At 46.2% G+C, this 25,222-nt stretch overlaps 3 protein-coding genes across 3 annotated transcripts; 1 reads left to right on the forward strand and 2 right to left on the reverse strand.

Annotated features, from left to right (window-relative positions):
* Nucleotides 1-5,309: 5,309 nt before the first annotated feature.
* PFLUO_LOCUS2937 (putative NRPS-like protein biosynthetic cluster) lies at nt 5,310-8,210 on the reverse strand (the record flags this gene model as incomplete). Its single annotated transcript, XM_073780129.1, has 1 exon — nt 5,310-8,210. One exon carries the CDS (start codon nt 8,208-8,210, stop codon nt 5,310-5,312), a length of 2,901 nt encoding a protein of 966 aa, XP_073637015.1.
* Nucleotides 8,211-10,502: 2,292 nt separating this feature from the next.
* Nucleotides 10,503-11,962, forward strand: PFLUO_LOCUS2938 (uncharacterized protein; the record flags this gene model as incomplete). The annotated part of the gene is made up of 5 exons (XM_073780130.1): nt 10,503-10,742; nt 10,789-11,067; nt 11,118-11,168; nt 11,217-11,743; nt 11,800-11,962. 5 exons carry the CDS (start codon nt 10,503-10,505, stop codon nt 11,960-11,962), a joined length of 1,260 nt encoding a protein of 419 aa, XP_073637016.1.
* A 328-nt stretch (nt 11,963-12,290) lies between these two features.
* PFLUO_LOCUS2939 (uncharacterized protein) lies at nt 12,291-14,506 on the reverse strand (the record flags this gene model as incomplete). The annotated part of the gene is made up of 2 exons (XM_073780131.1): nt 12,291-14,259; nt 14,334-14,506. The coding sequence occupies 2 exons, from the start codon at nt 14,504-14,506 to the stop codon at nt 12,291-12,293; spliced, it is 2,142 nt and encodes a 713-aa protein (XP_073637017.1).
* Nucleotides 14,507-25,222: the final 10,716 nt, after the last annotated feature.

The raw sequence follows: 25,222 nt of genomic DNA on the forward strand, positions 1-25,222 counted from the left end.
ATATATGGGCGTGATTGAATAACTTTATATCGTACTCTATATAGAATAGCATAAAGAAAGGGCGTAGACGCTTTGCTAGCGAAGCATTAGAATATAGAATTCTACTAAGTTCTCATATCATGAAGCAGCACTAGCTCATAGCTATTGTCTAGAGATTATAAAATGTCTCTTAGCGCTAAGGGTTTACTTTTATATAGATGATAAGATAGCGGACCTTATTTACAATTGGAAGGAGGACCCAAGTAGCATTTGGATTGCAATTATCTCCGTTCCGGCTACTCATACTGGCGAGAAATCCTATCACCATGCTCAAGAGCTTGCTGATGGGAACGACAAGTTCAAACATGAATTTTTTGTTCGAGTGGAATATTCCCGAACAATATGTGAAGCATAAGGTCTCCGTTGAGACATTACTAACAGAAGACTTGGCCTTAAAGAGTATATCAGATATACCAACATACTCTCGTGGATTAATTCCCAAACCCTAAACCTGAAGCGCGCAAGTCTAAATTTAGTTTCCCCATGGCAATCCCTGCTGAGATGTATCGTATTGCCTGATAGTGATCAACGAGTCCTCATTATGATACCGTATCGCTGCATGGAATCCCGATAGAAGCTTTGATTGCAAACAGTCCAAACAGAGTGGAAGCTCTGGGGGTCTGGCAAGATCGTCCGCTTTCTTTCCCTCCTCTCCATCTCAAGCAGATTTCGTCCACGCTCGTTTACATAGATTAGAAAACTGTACTAGTATCTGTAGAGGACTAACCGTGGTAGGCGATCATGCTTACTTGTCTCCATGGTTCCTCCTCCTGTGATGTTTATCCGTTACTAATGAGAATTCCTCACCCGTGGCCGTTATCCGCGTTCTAGGTTTTATTCATTTGGCTTGGCGCCCCGAAAAGAACTAGTTCCTGCTCGCGTGCGAGACATTCTTTCCAGGGGCCTTGCCACGCCATGGCACTATTACATGCCTGACTGTCCTCCAGCCCGTGGCCAAAAATTAGCGCTAATGGTCGTTTTGCGCTACGTGTCTATAATTATCAGCTGCCCAAACAATCTTCAAAATTGGGGCTCAGGTTCAAAGCTCAGCCTGTTGCAGCTCACTAGTGCTTATTTTGTCGCACGGCCCGCCCCGAAGGCACGGGACGAGAGCCAGTGGAGGCCCTAGGAATTTGACAAGCCAGCCTAGTTTTATGTAGCTTGTTACGGCTAAAACGCGCCATGTTATGTGGAAATGCAAAATAAGCGTAATCACTAGTAATTCTACCAGGTAGTCTGATTCAGACAATGATGATAACGATGGTATTCAGTCTACCCGCCCCCTAGTAATTAGTCGGGCCCTTACCAGCGGAGAGCGGTGAGGGCCCGACTAATTAGGGGGCGGGTATCTATTATCCTGGATTTATAGGGGGCAGAAAGCGGGAAAAACTGCCGGAATGTGGAAATTGCGCTGGACGCCTGGATTCCGTGGATCAGATCAGGTGGTCAGGATGCGGAAGATAGATCCCAGTAAATTACTAGTGGGAATTCCACTCCGACATGTTATTATGATTTCAGAGTCTAAGGAAAATATTCATTCATCTTGAAACAACCACTCTGTTCCAAAGCGTGCTCATCCTCAGCAAAGACCGGTTAAGCTCTAACTGGCTGTGTACTGTGTTGTCTTTGAAAATCCGTAGAGCGGCACAATGGATAGCAAATACGCGATTATCCATGAAAATCCCGACCCTGTACGTGATGATCTCCCCACATCAACAGGGACAAACAATGCAGTAAGTGAACAGGCACTGCTGGGAATATTTGGACTGATTCTCACTCGCATTAGCATGTTCATCACCCTTCTTCGAGAAAGTCCTCCCAATCGTCATCCTCGAGACTGAACACCAAAGGCGGCACCGCATACAATTTAGTTCCCACTTTAGCATTGGATGAGTTCAACCATACAGACGGCGGTAGCCAATGCTCATACTCAACTAAAGTCATCGCTGGAACCGAGCCTCAAGATCTACCTTCGATCGACATCGGGTCTAATACCAAACTCCAGTGCCTTCTCGCGATAGTCTTAGGGGTGATTTGCGTTTTGGCCTGTATTAGCGGCAGCATTGGCTTATGGGTTACGTCGACTACTTCCGCTGGATTGCCAGTAATATACCTTCCAAACGGTTTACCCGGCGAGGCCCTCTCCTTCATCGTCAATATTATCCTCACTCAATGTCTGGAAGGCTTAGCGTATGTCCATTCAATATCCCTTCGGTGGGCACTTCTCAAGGAGAATCGACTCGTATTCAACACCAATATCCGCTTATTCACTAGCTCGAGAATCTCGAGGCCTAATAGCTGGTACATCAACTCCATCTCAGCGACGCTTCTGATTCTTTGCTATGGAGCCACTTCAATGCTTGTTTTGCCCCGATTCAGCTTAGATGAGGGCACATCTTACGAGTCACACATAAACTTGATCGCCTTGTTGGCACTTGGACTCGCTCTGTTGGGTCAAACCCTGCTCGCCATTTGGTGCTATTGGGACAATCTTCGTGACATTCCTTCGTGGAGCTCAAATCCACTGAATACTACAGTCACCATGTTGGAACAGCAGTCTGTACAACATAGAGAAGGTCGTTGTATAGACTCGGTTCAAATTCAAGACACCTTGGAGGCAAGACCAATGCTCCCACGTGCAAAACAACCGAGTCAATGGCAAATCAGCACTTCCGCAAAGCACGCTATGATATTCATCTGGACACTGACTGGGTTATCTATCGTCTGGTTCTTGACAATCGTCCTCGTCGCCCGATCCAACATGATAAGTACAATCAAGGAAGTCCACCCTCCAGCCCATCCGAAATGGCCTTCGACATGGCATTTTTCGCTGGCTTGGAATCCTTCTGCAAACCTCATTGTGAAGAGTATATCTAGGACCACCTATTTTAACGGGGTTTTCTTCAGTTTGGATTATATCGAGCAAAACTCCTCGATGTCTTTCGTTTCTGCCCTCATCGTTGGTCTTCTGTTTGTCTCCGCAGTCCAAGGATTGCAAACCCTTGGGCTCCACTGTGCAGAGCTCATCATCAATCTATCCCGAGATGAAGATGTATGGAGAGATCTTGACGCTCAATCCTGCTCTGGTAGCACAAACAATATTCTCGCGACTCCTCCCTTCCTAGCTGCTCTGATGAGCTGGAAGTACGGCATGCTCCTGGTCTTTAAATCTCTTCTCCATTGGCTGCTCGGTCAGTCATTTCAGCCTTCATTCACTGAATTTGAAGGGAACAGGGTTTTTTTCACCATGAACTACGCTCGTTTGTTCGTTTACGTTATTTGCGCCACTGCATTGGCGTCAGCTCTTACGTTTCTTACGCTCAAGAAGCCGGACGGCCCCCAGCCGGCAGCGTACGGCCATATACAGACTCTTGCAGACATAATCGACGACTGGACCTTGAACAAAAACGGACGGTTTTGGTGGGGAGACAAAGGCTGTAGAGAAGGACTTCGGCACGCCGGGATGAGTTCGCAGAAGGAAGATCTGGGATTGATAGATATGAATGCTCGCTACGCTGGTGAGGTAAACAGCGGATGCCTTTATATTCAGAAGGCAGAGTGCTAGAATCCACCATGTGATAAAGAAATGAGAAAGCGAAGTAAGAGCCGATCATAGGACTGAAGTCAGTAGATTAGGTTATAGCGCTTTCTTGTAAAATACATCATATGAGGTCTCAGGAACGTCATGTAAAATACGTCTTTTCTGAAAACACGAGGGTATACAACCATACCGATTTTGGATTATAGCGTTTTAGGTTAGGGTTTGGGAACTAATCCTTGAGAGTATGTTGGTATACAGTCGTTATCGAAATCGCCTTGACCGATACACAATTATCTTTTCTGGCCCCATCGCCAACGTCTTGGCGCAGATCTATCATTGGGCGGCAGCACTAAATTAAGGGAAACAGTTAGATGCCTTGGTACGTTACGATATCTTGCAACGTAGCGAAGAAAGGAAGGACAGCGGGCAAGAAACACGGCAGGTTTAACCCGAGTGGCCATGTCAGCCGTGCAGGAGTCGTTCAGGGTGTTCAGGTGTGGTTTAGAGGACTTCAACCCCAGGGGAGCAAAAAAAAGAGTGAACATGCAACAGTCAGGATTCGCTGGTGGTCACCCACCCAACTACTAACTGACCGGCGTGTGGCTTATCTGCGGCCAGTAGTCGGGTGGGTGTCGCCCGGGTGAGTTTAGGGTGAGAAGTGGGTGAGCGTCGCGCGACCAGGGGTGAGAAGGGTGAGTGCGCAAGAGACGGGGTGAGAAGCCGGGTGAGAGCGGGTAAGGATCACCCTTCGTCGCGAGACCAGCGCACTGACCCTCTCAGCTGAACTGCGGTAGCAGGAGCATTGACATCAGCTTTCGCAGCTAGTAGTCGTTGTACCACCTCAAGATGACCCCCTTCTGCTGCTGCCTGGAGCGCTGTTCGTCCATCATAATTAGCAGCCGGAGCATCGACATCGGCTCTCGCAGCAAGCAGTCGTTCCACTATCTCAAGATGACCTCCTTCTGCTGCTACTTGGAGTGCTGTTCCTCCAGATTGATCAGCAGCCGGAGTATTGACATCAGATTTCGCAGCTAGCAGTCGTTCCACTATCTCAAGGTGGCCCCCTTCTGCTGCTGCTTGGAGTGCTGTTTGATCGTACACTCGAGAATTCACATCCGCCCCGGCTCGAAGCAAAGCTGTGAGTGTCTTACTGCATCCTTCCCTCGAAGCATATAATAATCCACAGCTCAAAGTTCTGGCAGAGTTGTTCCCTTGTTGGATGATGAGATCAGTGAAGTTATAATTATCGTTAACGATAGCATTGTGAAGGATTTCGCGTTTCACTTCTTCGGTAAAGAGGTGGGATTGATGCCTTGCATGGTATAGGAGTAAGGTGTAATGATTATGGGCTAATAACCACCGTACCGCCTTTGGTATATCATTACTTTTGCCGTATGCCTGCTGTGTCGACTCCCACGGTCTATTTGCAAGAATATTATCGCCTTCAACACACCGGCAAAACAATCCCCACATCATATTGTCCGAGTCAGGATTAATACCAGTTACGTGGTCGATCCAGCGAGCCTTGGCGTAGTTGAGAAACTGGTAATCTCGTTTCTGGAGCTCCAACTCTAGACGTGAAGACTCTGGATCACCAAGTACTTCTTGAGCCTTTCTCTCTAGCTCTCTGGTGCTGAGATGCTGCAACTGGCGACGATGGGAGAGCAGCTTCAGTGCCATTCGACTAACAACACTGCTCGAAGGACACACTGGTGAGATGCCAAGACAGTTAGAGACCCCTCGCAGAAAGTACGTTTTTCAATGTTTGCTGGAACTTTGGTACTCGCTCTGGAGATATCATCGTATAATGTGCACCATCTACCTCATGGAACCGGAGATCATTGTGGACAAAGTCGTCCCAGCAATTCAGTTGAGTATAACGATACTCTTCGCGCGACACTGCCACGCCCCGTAACGGATCACAGAAGAAAACGTCCATGTTCGATACTGACCCAGATGGGTCGTAGTTACGGCCGATATTAGCCAGGGAGAATGTCACTTCAGTCCAAGTTTCTAGCGACGCATAAGTCAGCCCTAACTCAGCCGTACGAAATGGATCCGCTTCGGCCATTATTCGCGCCAGCTGCTCTGACTGGGGCAAGAGACGTAGCTCAGGTGCCAACTCATCAGAACGGTCTTCTGTAATGAGGGCACAGAAGAATGCAAGGTGTAACAGAGACCCTGTCCAGTCTAGCCGATTCATGACCTGCTTAATATGGGGTGGTAGGTCAAAGCAGCCCAGGAATTTCACTTCGTCGCCGTCTGCCTCAATCTTCTTGGCAATTTCAAAGGCAACCATGCCACCATAAGAGTATCCCGCCATGGCGTAGGGTCCCGTAGGCTGTTTCTTTTTCAGTGCCTCGTAGTATGTTGTGTGGAGGTCAGAAAGATCCTTGAAGGTTTCATCGCCTGGATTGAAGCCGCGTGGTCGCATTGCATAGATGGGTCGGTCTGGGAAATGCTGGGCTAATGCGAGGAAGATGAGAATCTCACCGACGCCCGGATGAAACAGCCAGAGCGGCGTCTTGGACCCATGTGATTGTAACGTAACAACCGGCTGATACTCGCTCGTGAACTGCGAGGTCTTAAATTGCTGGATAGCCGCTGCCAGCGATCGAATTGCCGTGTTGGTCATGATGGTGATCATGGGAATATCCTCGATCCCGAAATTCTTCTCCACCGCCCTCTTCAATCGGATTAAATCCACTGAACTGATACCAGTGTCTAGGAATTGCATGTCGATATCAATCTCTATGTCCAGTTCGAGCGTTTCCTTGAAGACTGCGATGAGTCTGTGCTCGATGTCGTTACTCGGCGCAGAGAAATGCGACTCCCGATATTCTTGCAAGACCTGATTGTTAAAATCTTCCTGGTCCCTGTACTTCCCCTGCAACAACGCATCTTGAATCTTCGGCCGCGATAGCTTTCCTAGAGTCGTCTTCTCCAGGCGACCAGGCGGCAAGGGCAGAACCCGTGGCCGTGCTGACGTAAACAGAATAACGGTACGGATCAGCGTGCGCAATGTCAACATTCGCGCCTCGATATCATCACTGGCGTAGTCATGCTGATACAGGACGCAAATTTCCTCAGGGCTGGTGCTATATTCTTTGTAGGAGAAACACACGACAAAGGACGGTGTCACTCCCGGAATGCGTGCTTGTTCGATAGCCGCTTCGATTTCGTATGGTAGAAATTTGACAGAGTTGATGTTGATCAACTCTTTGAGTCGACCTGCCAGTGTTAACTGACCCTCTGCATCGATTGTACCAAGATCTCCTGTCCGGAACCATCCATCCTCCGTGAACGCAGTCTTGGTAGCTTCATCATTATTGAAATATCTTGAGAAAGCGACAGGCCCACGTACTTCCAGTACACCGGCGTTATTGGCTGCGCCAGCCATGCCATTGGCCTGGGGTTTCAGGCTGGTGTTGTTTGGGTCAATGGGAGATATTCGCATCTCGATTCCTGGAATACAAGAGCCGAGAGCACCTGCTTCACGTCGCGCCTTGATGTCTGTCTTAGGGAAATTGCGATTGTAAATGGCGCCCGCACAGATCTCAGTCATGCCAAAACCTGGGGTGATGAGGTTTGACGGTGAAGCTCCCAGCCTTTGCAAATGCTCTGTCACTCGGAAACCCGTATCGACATTGTTGGGTTCACCACCAGAAACCAAATAGAGTAGGTGGCTGAGGTCTATATCTTGCTTAGCTTCTTTGGATGATTTATCCAATGTAGCCAGAAGTTTGCGCAAGAAAAAATCCGGGGCGAAGGTCATACAGACTTTGTGCTTGGACAACAACCGCAAGAACAGCAGTGGATTGCTGAGCACCTCGGCGGCCTGGATTTGAATCTGATTGACACCCGCGAACATAGAAAGCAGATGCGTTTCCATCAGGCTGGCAACGTGATCGAGACCGATCCAATTGAGCACGGAACTGCCATCGCTCACTGGCATAACTGCTAGTTTGCCTCGAATCGAGGCAAACATCTGCTGATGCGTCAGGCACACGGCCTTGCAATTACCAGAGCTCCCCGAGGTCAGCATGAGGACAGCTACACCCTCGGTGCTATTGCCAGTAGTACCATTGACATGATAATTTCCGTTGGCATGACCATTGCTGTTGATATCGTCCTTGCCACTGGTACTGACGTGGTTGCTGGAAGCACTGCCTGAGTCCGTTCCGCTGAAGTCGGACTCTTCAAACTCCTCTACTGCGACGGTGCGTAAGAGCTCATTCTCTCCAAAAAAATTGACCAGCAACTCCCGCCGAGTGAGCACCAAAGGATCTTGCAACATATTATGCAGATGTTTGAAATGGGCTCGACGACCCTCATCCGTGCTAACCAAGGGAGTAGATAGGGTCGGCACGCTACCAGCGAGAATGGTAGCCCAGAACCAAGTGATATTGTCCAGATGATGCTGGAAATGGACAAGGGTGACACCTCCGTGGCGGAATTCATCGTGGGTTTGCAGCCAGGAGGCTTTCTGCGTCACCTGATCGCGCAGTTCGGCATAACTGAGTTGTACCGAGGGAGCTCGGTCGCCTTCAGGATAGGCGATAATCCCAACGGACAAGGCAGCTGCGTGGTCTAGAAGAGATATGATATTGGATGCTGGGATGGGAGCCATAGTTGATATCATCGAAATTTCAAGAGGAGGGCCGAAAAAAGGGGACTTTGGGATGTAATATAAAATGATTTAAACCCATTAAATTCATTTATCTTCACGGGAAAGAGAAAAAACCGAGAAGAGGAGAAAGGGTTGGGGGTGGGTGGGGTTGCATCAGCCTGTGGCTTGTCCAGCCCCTTGTCCAGCAGCTACTGGCACCTGGCACAGATATTTTGAGGCGAACTTGACACCGGGATGAGAATCCTTTAGTATTGGAAGGCCGAATTTAATCTGCAGAAGAGATCCACTTGGTTACATGGCTTACATTCATTATTACGCCTGCTGAGGCCGAACTGCGTCCATATACATGTGTGGGGCCAACAAGGCGTTTGCCTAGGCGTCATTAACTGCAAACGTTTTATCTGGACATGACAGGGGTGGGTAGCCTTTTAAGCTCGCCTAGGCCAGACGGTCATCCTTTCAGTTTCGTCTCTTCTGCCTTCCCAGACATCTTTTCTAAAGCATCTCCAACCATGGTTACTAAAGAGCAAATCGATCACATTGCCCATGTCGCCTCTGCGGCGACATGGCCGTTCGCAGGCATCAGCACTCTGCTATTCCTCATGCGTGTAGTTGCGCAGTTGCGAAAAACAACGCAAAAGTCTTACTGGGAAGATTTCATGTTAACGTCTTCTTGGATCTTTGCTATTGTGCAGGCCGCGATTTTTCAGGTAGCGCTGAATGCAGCGAAAGACCTCGATACCGCCAATCTACGGGGCACCGTGCCCCCCGCTGCTTTTTGGGCGATCTTGATGAACAATTGGTCATTTTTAAGCATCGAGCTACCCAAGGTCTGCGTCGCAATTCTGATTGTTCGTCTCTTTCGACCAGCGCTCTGGCTCCAGGTTGTCATCTGGGGCCTATGCGCTACGATTAACGTATTGGCGGTTGTTGGCTTCATAATCACCTGGGTAATGTGCAACCCGGTGGCCGGACAATGGGACCCATACAAATATCCCACGACCAAGTGCTGGCCTCGCTCGATCCAGATCACCTACGCCTGCGTATTATGCGGTATCTCCTCATTTGTCAACATCGCCTTCTCCATATACCCAGCCATTGTAGTGTGGAAGCTGCAAATGGCCCGCTGGAAGAAGATCAGTACAATTGGACTTATGGGCTTGGGGTTAGTGTAAGTATACCACCCTTCTACCCACGGCTCAGAACTAATCGAAGCAGGGCATTTGTTTTCTCAATCATCAAGCTCTATTATATGACCTTTTTGCTTGATGGCCCAGGTCCTTTGGACCTCGTCTGTAGGCGCTTTTCCCAACCTACACTTAGCATTTCAAGACTAACACTGGCAGACCTCTGCGCTCAACTAGGTATTTGGAATCGCATTGAGAACGATTTCGTTCTCATGGTCGGCCTTTTGCCCTTCGTACCCGCCTTCTTCAAAACCTGCACGCATCTCACCAAATCGCACTTTTCCGCAAACAGCTCACGCTTCAATAGCAATCAGTACTACTCAATCGGTTCTAATAGGCAGCGCGGACACGCTGACGACCAACTTGAAGTTGAGTTGAACGCACCCTCGCGGCAGCCGAAAGGGGATGCCTCATCCTATACCAGTTTTGACAGGAGCAATGGAGGCAGGCTAGCTAAGCCCGTGAGTTTCTCCTAGGAACGGAAGTCTCTCTTTTGCTTTGCTTTGCTTTTTTTTTCTCTAAAAAAAATAAATTACGTGAGACGATGTGAAAATGCTGTACTGTACTCCTTCTGTTGGTTCGTGTAAAGCAATTACCCCTTCTTTTCCTGTTTTCATATTAAGATTACCACGCTTTGCGTGAGCATTGAGCCAGCCACTAAAATCAAATAACCGTCCACATTCGATAAACTTTGGCCCCCCAATAAGTTCAGAATAATCCTTGTCAAACTTGTCAAACATAACCAATTAATCGAGAGTGTTTATATTATTTGCAGATGGCGTGCATTAGCGCGCGTTCGCGATATGAGGAAGGTCTTTCTGGGCATTGCTAATCATTATTGGGGCGACCTCAAATGTAACCCTGGCGTTTCTTTCCGAAGGATGACGTTACTTGTTCCTTGCAGAAAAATCAATCGAGACCGGCACAAAGCGAGCAATTCAAGGATGATGTTCCTGGTCCGTGTTCAAAGTAGCTCCGTACTTTCTTTGAAACGCTGTCCTTTTAAGCAGTAGGGCTTTCTTGTTCATGAATAGAATATTACACCGCAGGCCTTGAGCGCCCTTCACTAAGCCTCCTTTCAATATTCAATCCATCATTGCCCTTTATGGACCGTTCGAACCTTATCGATCGCGCCAATGAGATTGCTGGAGTTGCTCGTAGCCTCTCAGACAATTTGGCTGCGCGGGGGCTTCCCGAGCCTTCGTTCGAACATGGTCTACCCGCTCCGCTGCAGACTGATGCGCCAGATTCTGACGCTCTAGCCGCACGTGTGAAGCTACTAGGCGTATTAGATGAGCTGCGCGATCTCTTGACTGATCCAGCCCTCTTGGGTAGTCCTGAGCTAGTAGGTAAAATGATATCACATTTGTCACACCCGCTAATCTCTCCAGCGTAACCCGTCTATGAGCATATTGGCATTGGTCCGCCTGGGGATCTTTGAGAAGTTTCCAAGCGAGGGAAGCACCATCAAAGATTTGGCGCAGCAACTTAACCTCAATGAGAACCTTGTGCGCCGATTGATGTCTCATGCCGCTACCTACCATGTCTTCTTCCAGGAAAAGCTTGATTTCTTCGTTCACACAGCTGGCTCCCGCATCCTGACCGAGAACGAGGGCATGCGTTCTTGGATGTTGGTCGGACTTGGTGAGACGATACCTGGTGCTCTTAAAGTATGCGACCTTTACACCAAGCTACAGTTCACGTTAAGCTCATATCACAGATTGCCGAAGCTATTTCACAAAACAGTAACTCGGAAGAGCCACAACACAGTGTAAGTATACTAACAACTATTTAATAGCAAGCTAGCTAATGGCAACAGGGGTGGAGTGTACAAAACGCGACTGACCTTCCGGTCTTCCAAGCCCTCGCCAACATGCCAGAACGTGCGAAGGTCTTTGCTACAGCCATGAGTTGGCTCGCCCAGCTACCTGGCTACTCCCCGCAGTACTTGATCGATAACTTCCCCTTCGGATCTGGTGATATCACAGTCGTCGATGTAGGCGGTGGCATCGGCCATATTGCCCGTGCTCTCGTGGAACACTCCCCCTTAGTCCAGTGCATTATACAAGATCGCTCCGAGGTTATTTTGCAGGCTGGAAAAACCTTGCCGGCACAGCTCCAAAATCGTATCCGCTTCCAAGCCCACGATTTCTTCCAGGAGCAACCGATACACGGCGCTGACGTTTATTTACTGCGTCATGTGTTGCATGACTGGTCGAACAAATACGCGCGCAAGATCCTGCAAGCCTTGATACCAGCCTTGAAACCAGGGGCTAAGGTGGTGCTGAACGATCGCATTATCCCCGGATATGGTGAGGCACATTACCTGAAGGAACGTGAAGGACGGTATGCTTTTTCTTTTCCTTGGATTTTTCTGACCACGTACTGAGAAAAATCGACAGGGACTACGATATGTACATGCTCGGTCTACAGAATGCTCAGGAGCGCACATCAAATGATTGGAAAGCCCTATTCAGTGATACGGACTCGCGATTCAACGTTACTAGCGTATCCAAGCCATCCAAGTCATACCTCTCAATTATAGAGGTGACTTGGGAGGGCTAATGCACGAGTGTAAGTGTCAAGAATGGGACTCACACGCCCTATTTCCTATTTTTTATTAGTCTGTAATACCTTATTTCGCTCTTAAATGTCGGGAATCCCTAGATTTATTTGAATCAGAGATTTGTTCCTTCGTGATTTGCACTTCCATTATGGGACGTCGTACAGTCTAGATATTGATAACAGGAGTAAAGAGCTCATTCATAGAGGAATCAATCAAATCAATTATCAGAGGATGAAAAGGATGAAATATATCAAAAAGCACGCCGCATAATGATCAAGCTACCTGACAGGTTCCTTCTCTTCAAGATATGCATAACATTCTACCACCTCAGATGGACCCTTCATCGCGTGACAGGCGCCAGACCGCCTTATCGAGAATGCTACAGCAGTTCAGAATAACATCGCGAAATTCATCCCCTCGTAAAGCCGCATAGACCTTGCCGATATGCGAGCCAATTGATTCATTGAGAGTTTTCTCGCCGGATACATAAGTCGGATGATCCACCAGACCCCGATGCATGGGAACTCCAAGCCTCTCACGCACGAACCCATAGAGCTTCTGTGACGAAGTGCAGAGATACGATGCGGTCTTCCTGTTCTGGAAAAATAGCTTTCGGTTCGCTGCGTACGTCGTCTCCAGAATATTGGCAACGCTGCTCTTCCACTGTTGGAGTTCTTTACCCACGGCCTGGTCACCTAGTAGACTGAGGACAACACCCACAGAATTAGTGGCGGCGATTTGGCTCCGTCTATCAAGATCACTAGTACTGTTTCGCTCCCAGTGGCTCGTCAGTTCTTCCCAGATGATTTCTTGTCCGAAGGAGAGCTGGAAGTCTGTGCCGCTCGACTGGAACAGCTGCGCAGTTGCGTCGTCCACTTTTATGTGCGCTTGAGTCACAAACTCAAGATGCATAACACGAAGGTCCAAGGCCTGACACAGAACGTACAGGTATGTTGCAGTCATTAACGCCAATAGTTCGACGGTATCGCCTGCATAACGTGCTGTAATCAAAGCTAGAGAGTTCAGGCCCTGGTTGTGCATCTCTGCGGACTGGACATAGTTGCTGACCGGGTGGTTCAGGTATGCTAGTTCAGACATATAGGAAGCCATGTTAATATCAACACCTTTGAAGGCGAACGAGAGACTGGGATCGTCAGCGCTAAGATTCGGTGGTAATCCTTTGTTAAGCATCGGGTTGACAATCTCCGAGCACTGCGAGAAGATCATTTTGCCCAGCATCTGCATCGCGGTCATAGTTTTCTCCATTGCCGACGTTATCGATGCTGCTTGGAAGTTTCCACCGTGATGGGCTCGCTCCTCGACAGGATCCAGGAGTGGATTGTCTGTGGTCGAATTGAGTTCCGTTTGGACTTGTTGCAGTGCGAGCCCGAGATTCTCTAGCTGTGGTCCGATCCACTGCGTCGAAGTGCGTAGCGCATACCGGTCTTGTGCCAGACCTTCCCCATCAGGATCTGCACCATGCGTAAGCTTAGAATCGGCCAAGCATTGAAAGATGAACGCGGCTGACAGCTGTTGGCCTGGATGAGGCCGGGACTTGGCGATGAAGGGGTGGTAATTATGTCGCGAGCCCAGCAAAGCTTCTGTGCCCATCGCGGTGAGCAACTTCGACATAACTACCAACTGGTTTGCCTCGAACAGAACTAGCCCGGCTGCACTGCAACTGAATGCAGTACCGTTCAAAAGACCCAGGCCTTCTTTGGGCCCAAACGTAAGTGGATTCAACCCTGCTTCCTGGAGAGCCTGGTTGGCGGGTATGATTCGATAGTTCTGGCCCTCCCCGCAATTCACCGCTATATCGGGATTCCCTTCGATCATCCCGGCGATGTACGCTAACGGCGTGAGATCCCCACTGGCGGAGATACTCCCTCGCAAAGGCACCACGGGTGTCATGTCGTGAGCGAGGAGAGCAAGAATATTTTGGACCACTAGAATGCGAACGGCCGAATGCGCTCGCAGTAAAGAATTACAGCGAATCAACATAGCCCCCTTGACGATAGGAATAGGCATCGCATGGCTTTTCAAACTGCCCAGGTGCGTGGAGCCAGCCCCGTTTCCTCGGTCTCGTGGCAACACCACGGCGGAATTGTGGTGCTGGATCAATGCCTTCTGGAGGGCGGCATAGTCGTTGGTGCGAGTTTCCGCACTCCCTCCGAATCCTGTAGTCACTCCGTAGATCACCTCTCCCTTCTCAAGCTTCTGAGCGAGTAACTCTACGCTGCGGTCCAGCTTAGATAGCACACTTTGCCTGTCTGTGATCGCAGCCGCAATGTTATGCCTAGTTTTGTTCGTCATTTCACAATTCATACACCCCCCATCATGAGGTAGAAGAAGTAGAAGAAGTTAACATACTTGCTGATCGCGACGACCGAACTTAAATCAAGCGAATGCCCATCAAGGACGACGTCCTTGCCGCGATGGAGGATCTCGTCTAGTCGGACACAGGAATTGAGGACAGAGCTTGTGTATCCTAATCCTTGAGGATGGTCGTACCCATTCTGGTACTGCGAAGAAGCTTCCCCCATCGTCACAAATACAGGTACCAATGATGTAGGTTGAAAAATTAATCTAAGGGTGATTTAGGTACAAAACAATCAAAACTACGCAAAGCAGCCAGGGGGTCTTAAATCAATTGGCCGGACCTCCCCATTTTCGCCGTCCCCACAGCAGTCTTCTCTTGGCCCCCGACTGGGATCCCTGCCAGATACACTTTCAGTTACTATCAATCATGTGAATATATAGAGGAATCCTCAGAGGCTCGGGCCAACGATCGCTCCGAGGTTGTTTGATAGTTGTCATCACCGAACGGAGACTGGCGATGTGAATAGCATTTGTAGCATTAGCATCCTTCAATGGGAATTTCGGGTGTATCCCGTTTGATTGCAGGATGCAGAAGGTGGCGCGTGGGGGCCAGAGGAAGGCCAACATAATAAGAATTAATGTGTAGGGTTGCACCTCGTACAGCGTAACTATCCGTACCAGATCTTCCCTGCCGGGTGGGGCTTGACTTTCTGGGCCGCTGCCCCTCCAGTGAGGGAGCTCAGGCTCCCGCTCAATTTCTTATAGCTTGTGTATATTACAATATGGTTGTGTTATTATGATTTTGTGTGGGTCACAACCCAGTGATTGATATAGAAGAATATTAGCGCGATACTTTGGGAGATCACAGACTTTTAACCGGGCCTTACATTTATTACATAAAATTACAGAAAGTAACTACGTTTTGCCGGACGAGATGAGAAGGATGATGCTGAGGCTGAAGGGGTTTTGACCATCGCAGGATTAAAGACAAAGACAACAAATGGCATTCTGTGAAAAGTTCAAAAATAATAATTGCGCGCAACCGAAAGCGAAACGTATCTGAGGCGAATTTGAGACCAGCTCACTGCAGTAAAATCGCACAATCTAAACAAAGCATATATATTCCTCATACAAACCTCGTCAGTTCCGTCTCTCCTGTCCTGTCTTTTCTCTGGCTCCACGCTTAGGTTGACTGTGCTCTACCTTGTCTTTTTGTCTTCGTGTCTTCGTTTTCCCAATTTTCATGTTTTCAAGCTCCTCTTCCAGCTTGCGTATTCTCTCATCCTTCCTCGTGTGTCCGTTTTGACGTCTTTCGTCTCTTTGCCTCGCCGGAGTTGGATAATAGGTTGATCTCTTGGAGCTCGTCCTTTCCCTATCTCTGCGACTAAAGGCTAATTAAGCGGAGTTGTCGCTAGCCGCGTCGCTATCTACATTACTACCTATGCCGCTGTCTTTACTAGCTTTTTCGAAGCGGATGCGATTTCTGGTACTTCGTCTGTCTCAGTCATCTTTACTAAAGTCTTTACTACTTCTGTAATTATTATGGTCTTCGTCTAATCCGTGCTTCTTACGATAAGTAGACTCTATTTCACGGGCCTTCTAGAATAATACCTTATCGCCGTCTAGGGAGGACCTAGTAGTAATGCGGCGGATAAAAGCCCTTCCTTCTAAAGTAAAGATTCCATCTCTCTACTTAACGAGCGTCTAAGTTTGTAGATAAACTACTCCTTCTCTAGGCTAGAGCAAGCTAAGAGGATCTATGCCACTCTCGTCGTCCTACTTAACTTTCTAACTAACTCCTAAGATATCTTCAATATACTTCCGCTTATACTTCTAATACTCTTTAGGAAGACCGTTCCTAGTCCTAATCCTTTTAGCTATACCGCGAGTCTTCGTAGTTAAGACGCGTTCTACCTAAGTCGGGATTTAGCTTTTATATAAGCTAGCCCGAATGCGATAAATTGAAGTAGATCGATCTCTATATCGTACGAATATCTAGGACCTAGTACCTTTAGGCCACTAGTATAAGACTTTAGCTAAAGTTAGTTAACGTTGTAGTTTTGTGGTTCTTGCTTCTAAGGTATTAAGCCCTATTAAGTGATTGCCATTTTCGTTAAGGTCGTATTCGGCACTAGACTCTTCGTTCTCCGAACGCTCGCTCGCGTGATTAGGTTCGTCTCTATTACTATTAGATAAATTGATTACGTTGGAATCCATACTAACCTTAGGGTCTAGGCTACCGATATCTTGCTCGGCCTACGCCGAACTAATATTCTAGGACGTAGGAAGATGGTGTCGTCTATTAAAAAGCTTTATAAGATCGTGGGTTTTGTGAAATGCTTCCTATACGTTTTCCTAGGAGCTATTCTCTTTTACATTTGTATGCTATTGCCGCTAAGTCCGACATAGATCCACGTAGAAACGCTTAGGAATAACGCCGATATTAATGTCATTGACATTATATACGTTATTAGCTACCTAGATTTGCTAGTTGAGTCTTTAAAAAAACTCTATGCATTCATCGTATCGAGGCTCAACGGCGGTGAAGAACTCTTTAACCATTCTTTTAGACCGTTTTTGCGTCTCGCTTCGAACGATGTCCTTAACCTAGCGATCTATAGGATCGGGTTTGTGTTCAACCGGAAGGTCCTATTCAGACGCATTTTCCAATTTAGGATCAGTTTCGTCGTTCGATTCATTGTTATCACTTAGCTCTCCTAGAGCAAAATCGTCGTTGCGGGTTGGGCTATGGTTGAACTTGTTCGAACGTTCTTGCTTGTAGATTCTCCGCCTCACTTCTCGCTGTGCTGAGGACCCGGAATTTTAGGGTTCAGAGTCAGAGGCATGGTCGGCGGTGTTTGCCTGGTCGGAAATGGGTGTTTGCATATCACGAGCATTTTTCTGGCCCTTCTGGGCCTTTCTCTTCTTTCCTCTAGGCATCTTCTGAGTAAATCTGATATAATAAAGTAGAGTTTATAAGGAAGAGGATGTGTTCAGGATTATATATCGCGCACTGAGCTTCAAAAATGGCGCCCTAGACGAGGGCGTGTTCAAAAACAAGTATACACACCTATGCACCTGAGTTGAGGTTGCGGGTTGCATAAAAGTGCTGCAGTTTCAGAAGGTGTCGCAGGTCTAAAAAGGTGCTGCAGTTCCAGAAAGATGCTGCAGTTCCAGAAAGATGCTGCAGTTCCAGAAAGATGCTACAGTTCCAGAAAGATGCTGCAGTTCCAGAAAGATGCTGCAGAACCAAAATAGTGTTGCAGGTTCCATAGAAAGGTTTGTTGGGGTCGGGCCGGATGCTAGCGTGAAACAACTAATTCCAGGAGTTCTTTATCCGCTTCTCTAAAGCTTGGAGATACTAGTTCGATACTACAGTAAATAATTGAGTACTTCGAAGCAGAATGACCTGGTAGAATCACAGCCCTTCACTTGCAGATTTCTAGGGAACTTCAAGCATAGAAGAATTTCATTCCCAGTATTCTAGAACGTATGGTTCATATTGCTATAGAGGAGTACGGACAATTTGTAGACTTTTCTAAGCTTGACTAGAAGGCCACGCTATGATTTCGGAAGGGGTTCCTTATAGGAAGCCCGTCATCTGACCTAGTACTTTCGAGCACTATAAACATCTAAGCTAATACCATTTAGTGAGCGCCATCTAATTCAAGATGTCCTGCTGATAAAGATGAATGGTCATTTAGGCCTCTCTAATGGTTGATTTCTGAGTGTTTATCTCTCCCTCCGCCTCTATAAAAGCCTGCTTATAGCGAGATGCGTTTTCTTCTGCGATTCTCAATTTCTTAGAGAGACTAAGATTCTCAGCTTGTAGATTAGCTATAAGATTGAGTTCTAGTTGATTTTTATTTTCCTATGATAATTCTCGTAAGCTAGGTTCCTTTTTACTTTACCACGATCGGGTCACCTTTTCCGTGTAGACTACGCGAAACTTCTGACCTACTTCTCGGTGAAGTAGCATATAGGCACCCACCGAGTGTTTACTTAGATGTTTTTGAAAAAGTGGTTCTAGAGATGGATCATCTATCTGCCAAGCATAGAGCAAGGCGCTTCCTACACGTCGATCTCTAAGAAGCCCGCTTTTCATTACCTGGGAGGGGAGATTGTTCGTCCATCTTGATCAGAAGCCAACGGAAATTTGCAGTGACCCAAACCCTTTATATATTTTTCGCATGCTTACGAGCCGTTTCAGGTCCAGCCAAATTAATAATATTTAATACCCTTATCAGGTATAGTGGTTAACATCCTGGTGGCATACCTCAGAGTGTGAGCTTACGTTGACTTACTATGACAGAGGTAATATATAACGATTGATGTAAACCCCGACTCTAAGTCTAATATCTTTCCTTTGGGTATACGATAGATAGAAAATTATTGAAAATGGACGGAGCTATGGTTTATACTAGGATTCGAAAGTCTTATAAGATTATAAGGTATGCTAACTCGCTAATATTTCTAGCATCCGACAAAATTTCCTAGAATTCTTCTAGACACTCTGATGACTTACTAGTCTCTTAGAATTTCTTATATAATGGTCTAATGCTATAGAAATTCATATGTTGTACGAGTACTTCATATGATTCCAAAAACTATACTAGATCTAAGCCTACAAGCCAATAGCTGGCCAATTCGAGACGTCGCAATGATGGCAAGTGAATAGAAGACATCAACTTGAGAAGACTGGGACTATCCACTAGTTTGAAGTCCTTAATATGTATCATAGCAGTCTTCACAATTTCTGGTATATTAGCATCTATAAAGGCCGACTTCGGATGTAGTCCATCAATCTCGATTGATTCAACAACTATTTCATTGTGATGAGCTACGACTATACCTCTCGACACCGTCTTAAGGTGGATGAGAAACGAGTTCTTACTCTCGAGAAATAAGCGGTTGGCGAACCATAGAGACTGTTCCTCTCTTGCTCTAGTAAAGGAAAGTTTGACTGCTCTTAGGTTCGAGAGATGTGGAAGAGATTCCGAAAATATGTGAATATCACTTCTCTCTTTTAAAAGCAAACTCTAGTCTTTAGCGAGCCTTCTGAAGTAAGAGTGTATCACCTTATAAGAAAATTCCTTGCATCTTAGATTTCATTGGAAGTCATTCAGGTCTCTGGCATATTCCTGCGGTGTATATACGCAAGCAGAGGTTTCCTGACGTTAAAATAATTTCGCTATTATTAAATCAGGCTAAGCACCGCTAGCGCCGTTCGCCCCTAAAACCTCCTAATCTCACCAATTTAGTTCCAACCAGAGACCGATGTAACTATGCCTAGGCGGTACTTATCCACTGTAGGTCAAAGCCCTATTGGAGGCGTTGAGCGCGGTATCGACTAGTTCTTCATACACCCAACACATCTTTAATGACTGCCATGAGATCTCGGCAATTCCCGAGAGGTCCGCGCCCTGTGCTGTACCGTCCAAAGGCCGACTTATCCGTCGTATTTATCCTCCGCAAGCTTCCGCTCCACTAAGCGCTATGAAACTTCGGATGTTTTTGGGGCACTAATCATGCAGAACTTCACCATTAATGCTCAACTCCCATCGATCTTGCCTTATGAAAAAGCCAGCTCTTTAATAAGCCTTTTGTCTGAGCATCGCTGGCGCCTTTCGCGGCATAGGCCGCCTAATCTCCGCCAATTTAGTTTCTACTAGAGAACGATGTCACCATTGCTAGGCTGTACCAATTTGATCCACGGCTAGCCTTTGTTGGAAGCGTTGAGAGCGGTATCGAATAGTACTACATACACCCGCCGGTAGCGGACGTGCAAGTGCTTAGTGCTCCGAGGCAACCTGCAGGCAGGATGACGAATTAGTCACTTCATTTCTGCAGGTATTGGGTTCGAGTCCCAACGCCAACACAACAATAACCACCATCGCGTCTCTATGGAGAGGCATATCAACCCGGGGTAGTAGAATACCCCAGCCTTTTTACAGGTAAGAGAGCTAAACCGGACACCGTCTCTCAGGCGAGGACGGTTAAGGCCGTTCTAGGGCTTTTCCTTTCTAGACTCATATAGAATCGGGGCGTATCACCTACTTCATTATTTCGGGTGGTCTTGCCCCCGAATCGATTGGACGAGCCTCTAAGCGAGTGGCATAGTGTGCTTAGTGCCTTAGTGTATTCTACGGGAAGAGAGCCGTGCATCATCCCATGTATCAATCTGGATAGACTACCAATCACTTTTTTTCTATTTTGGGACTTAAATTTCTTGGTAGCGACTACCTGCTTGATGGTAAAAGAAATGAGTCCTTAATGAGGTCCCCAGAGATTGCACCTATCTACTAGAGGAGCTCTCGCCCTAACTCGAATCTATCAGAAAGTAACAGGGCCTTCCGTATAGTAAAATATTACCATTCTTTACTATACGGAAGGTCCGGTTATATGGACCGAAGTTGATAACTTCTAGGTCTATGACATGCCTATCTAGAGGATTTGGAACAAGATGCAGAAATCTCCCCTTGGCGCCTAAGCGTTTGACAGTCTTTGCGTTTGAATAATAGTCATATTTTACTAGGCAAACTGGTCGGCAATTTTCGCCTAAACTCATGCTATTTGATGTCGTACGCGATCTCCGGACTTCCGAATGGGTTCATGAGCCTCGATCGACGAACAATACCGTGGCGAGCTGGCGTTATCTCATCCGGCATTTTCTTAATCAAGGCTCATTCATTCTGACATGTCTTCTTAGTCTGGTGCTAGTGTGGAGGCTTGCTGGCCCGGACGACTCAAGGCATTTTCTGCGTGGCCAGATATATTTCAACCCCACTTTTATGGAGACTGACTTTTTTTTGTGCTTACCCCCCACGCACGGCCGTGAGGGTTCGTCTGTTTAAGAAAAAGGCGGAGAGTACTGGACATCGAATACTAGTCCCACAAAGAAATATAAAAACGCTTATTTCACTACAGGCAGCTGCAAAGTAATTCGGAAATATCGTTTACTCTTAGTGTTATCTCCAACCATTAGTTCGTGATTATGGTCGCAAACTGGTTTTTCGCTTCTCTAGCTGTGCCTCTGGTGGCCGGCTACTTGGTTTCTCCCCTAGGCACGCCTTATCCCGAGACTTCCTCCAACTGCAGTGATTGGGTTGAATATGCATCTGGCCTAACCTGTGGAAACGTTGAAGAGACCTACAAAATCACCGCTGCTGAATTTGAGTCTTAGGTAAGTCAAAACGAAAAACTTCTTCTTCTTGTGAGCTATTGGCTCATCGGTCCAAAAGAACCCTCTTGTTGCCCTTTTAGGGACTTGTTCGCTTGCCTCTGGATTCTGCTACTGTGTGCAAATAAATTTTGAGAGCACCTCTTCTAGCTTAGTCTCTTCAACATTAGAAGTGATAGGGACTGCCAGCTCTTCTTATACCTCCACCAGTTCTTCTGCCACTACTACTGGTGCCTCAACCACCACAACATCCGGCAATGGCATTACTACCCCTAGCCCTATCTAATCAGGCGTGATTGGTGACTGCGATTCCTTCTATCTAGTGGCATCCGGAGATTCCTGCCAGAGTATCGCTAATGCGGTAGGAATCGCTCTCATAGACTTCTACACCTAGAATCCTACGGTTGGAAGCGGCTGCTCTAGTCTCTGGCTAGGATACTACGTCTGCACTGGTATTATAGGTGAGTCGACCACTACTGTAGTGCCAGTCATCACTACCACTGCCGCTGGCAAAGGTATATCGACCCCAATACCTGTCCAAACCGGCATGATTAGCAATTGTGACGGCTTCTACTTTGTTAACTCCGGCGACACATGTCAAACCATCTCGACCGCATTAGGAATCTCGCTAAGCGATTTTTACGCCTAGAACCCTGCCGTCGGCAGCACCTGCACTTCACTTGCAGCCGGAGATTATGTCTGCGTCAAGATTGTTGGCTACACATCAATCACTTCAAGTACCACTAGCACCACCGCTACAGCCTCCGGCAATGGAATTCCGACCCCATCTCCTATCCAGAACGGCATGGTCACTAACTGCGACTAATTCCACCTCGTCGTCTCCGGGGACTCCTATGCTACCATTGCATCTGGGGCTGAGATCTCGGTCACGGACTTCTACACCTGGAATCCTACTGTTGGGAGCCGCTGTTCTAGTCTGTGGTTGGGATACTACGTCTGCATTGATGTTATCGGGTATGCTCCTACCGGAACAACCACTACCACTTTAAAGACTACTACCACGTCTAAGGGAAATGGTATCACCACTCTAACTCCTACGCAAGTTGGTATGGTCATAGATTGTAATAAGTTCTACTTGGTAGGTACTAGAGATGGCTGTGCCTCGATTGCGTCTGAGGAGGGTGTTACACTTACTCAGATCGAGCGCTAGAATTCTAGAGTGGGAACTAGATTTATAGATCTGTGGCTTGGCTACTACATTTGTGTTGGCATTATGTAAGGGATGGATTGGGCCGGGTTGAAAATAAAGCCCTATTGCGATAGTAGTAGGAACAAAGTAGCGATTATTAAATCATGACAACGAAGAAAATCGCGTTCACCTATATATTAGGTACACAAGACCGTTGCATACACATCAATAAATGGAATTTTCGAAGAGTCTGAGAGGAACCCATTAATTTCGCTTGACCGACATTCTTCATGAAACTCAGAGCTACAACAATAAAGCGCTCTAGCTTGGGACTCGGATGAACAAATATCAGAATACCATCACCTAAAATAATAATCTATTTACTCTGCATCACATTTTGCGCTCTTATTCTGCAATTGAATCTCATCAAATCGCTCGAATTTCATCATTAATTCATCCATAGTACTCATACGAATATCTTCATAGCTCGGCGCGGTCTTAAGGGGCAAGTCCCCTCTAGAATGGGCCGTGGGGCCATGCGCATCACTAAGACGCTAGCGACTAGCTAAATCCTTATAGAACCTCCTACGGCAAGCTATTGTAGGTTTAGGCTTAGATAACCACTTTCGTTTCCGAGTGATATAATTTAAGCGTGGCTCCTTAATTGAGTGAGCATTAAAAAAGTGACGCTATAGGTGTAAAGTGTCTTCGTATTCCTTTTCCCCGTAATATGGATACGGGCAGACAATGTCGGTTGAATCGCCTAGAGAATTTAAGTAAGCATTAATGTGATTTAAAAGGATTGCTTTAGCCATCTACTATTAGAATCGCTTATTAGCCTTTTTAGAGGTGTTACCTAAATAGAATAGACAAAAGCTAGGCGCAATAAGTGTATATCGGAATCTTAATATACTATAGCGTAGCTTAAGTTTACGTAAGTAAGAATCACAATGTTAGATCTAAGTATCTTCGTTTTCAAAAACATAGGCACAAATATAGTAGAACTAGACGAACTTGCGTTATACTCTGCGATAGGCGCGTTTATTATTTTTATAGCATTACTAGTAGGCTACGCCATTCAAAGATTTTCTTCTATACTATAAGATATGCTTTACTCTAAACTACAACGAGATTCTATTTCTTATTATTAGGTTTGTTCAAGAAGAAGGACTATAAGCTTACTTAGACATCGACTTCAAGCATACTAGGCAACGTCCCTCCTTAGGTAATAGACTAGGGTAATACACGGTTTACTCCGTAGATTTATAAAGCGTTACTATGTCCTTTAAGCACTATCGTCTAGTCTTACTATCTAAAGTCACTTTGTCGAATAGATTTAACCTAAGGTAGGCACGCTTAAGCAAATACTTCTTATAAATCTAGAAAAGAAAAGTTATATCGCGCTTAATAAATTCATTCCTAGAGAGATACTCATCGTATAATATTTCCTACTATTTTTTAATAAACTCTAATTTCTATACGCGTAACCGTTTAGCTTTCCTATTATAGAGTTGAGACCTTTTAAGCACTAGTTCATTATAGGCCTTAGGCTTACTAGCGATGTCCTAAGTCAGATTATAGATCCTATCGTTTATCCTAATAATTTCATCTTCGTCCTCGAATTGTGCGATAGTAGCTACGTCTAGTTTCTGAGGAGCGTTTACGTCTCGATAGTACGCTATACTCTATTCTATATTTCGGCATTCATAATCAGGCTCTAACTCATAGTATATTGCTTATATGTCTAACGCTTTAAGGGGGGATTAATATTTAAGATAGGTGTCGTGATTCTAATAGTCTAATACTTACCTACGAGTAGCTTCTAATGCCTTAGCTAATAAAAGTATTAGTATAATGAACCTCCGTAATAGTGAAATAACCTACGATTAATGTTATTAGCGACCCCTCCTCGAATTCTATATACCCTTAATACATTTCGAAAGCAAGCTCTTTGTGCTAAGCTCATAAAGTTATAATATAATAAACCGAAGGTTAAGCCCTTACTTGTATGAGGCCCTTCTAGAGTAACCATCCTAAAGAATGTAAGGTTTCTCACGTTTTCGTTCTAATCAAAAACTAATGACTCTCTTCCTTTAGGTAGTTCTATAGTAAGAACTTGCTCTATAGTATCATAGCCTTTAAAGGCCCCGTCGGCTATACTATGAATAATAACCTAGAATACAAAACTCATACTAAGGACTAGATAATTATTAAACTAATTCTTAGGTCTTTATGCCGTCTTGTTAGGATAATATTTAGAAAGCCCTAGTAAATCGTAAGACTTACGAGGTCGTATTATTGTGATAACGAAATCCCTTAAGAAATTCGGGATTAATTATTACCTAACGTTTTAAGCCACCGCCTTCTCTACTCTATTTAATCTAGAATTTGATATGCTTATAAGAATTTGTTAGCGCGATAAGGGTGATAGGCTAATCAACGTAAGACAAACCTAATAGTATAGACATTCGTTGCTTTTGCGATAAGCACTCGATTCGACTATCGCACTAGCTCTCGTACCTAAGCCAGTGAAAAGAGTGAGCGAGCTTTTAGTCTATACTCTCGCCCTCTTATGCTTATAGTCATGATAGTCGTTAACGAAAAGGTGCC

The sequence above is a fragment of the Penicillium psychrofluorescens genome, assembly GCF_964197705.1.
Source record: "Penicillium psychrofluorescens genome assembly, chromosome: 2".
Classification (NCBI taxonomy): domain Eukaryota; kingdom Fungi; phylum Ascomycota; class Eurotiomycetes; order Eurotiales; family Aspergillaceae; genus Penicillium; species Penicillium psychrofluorescens.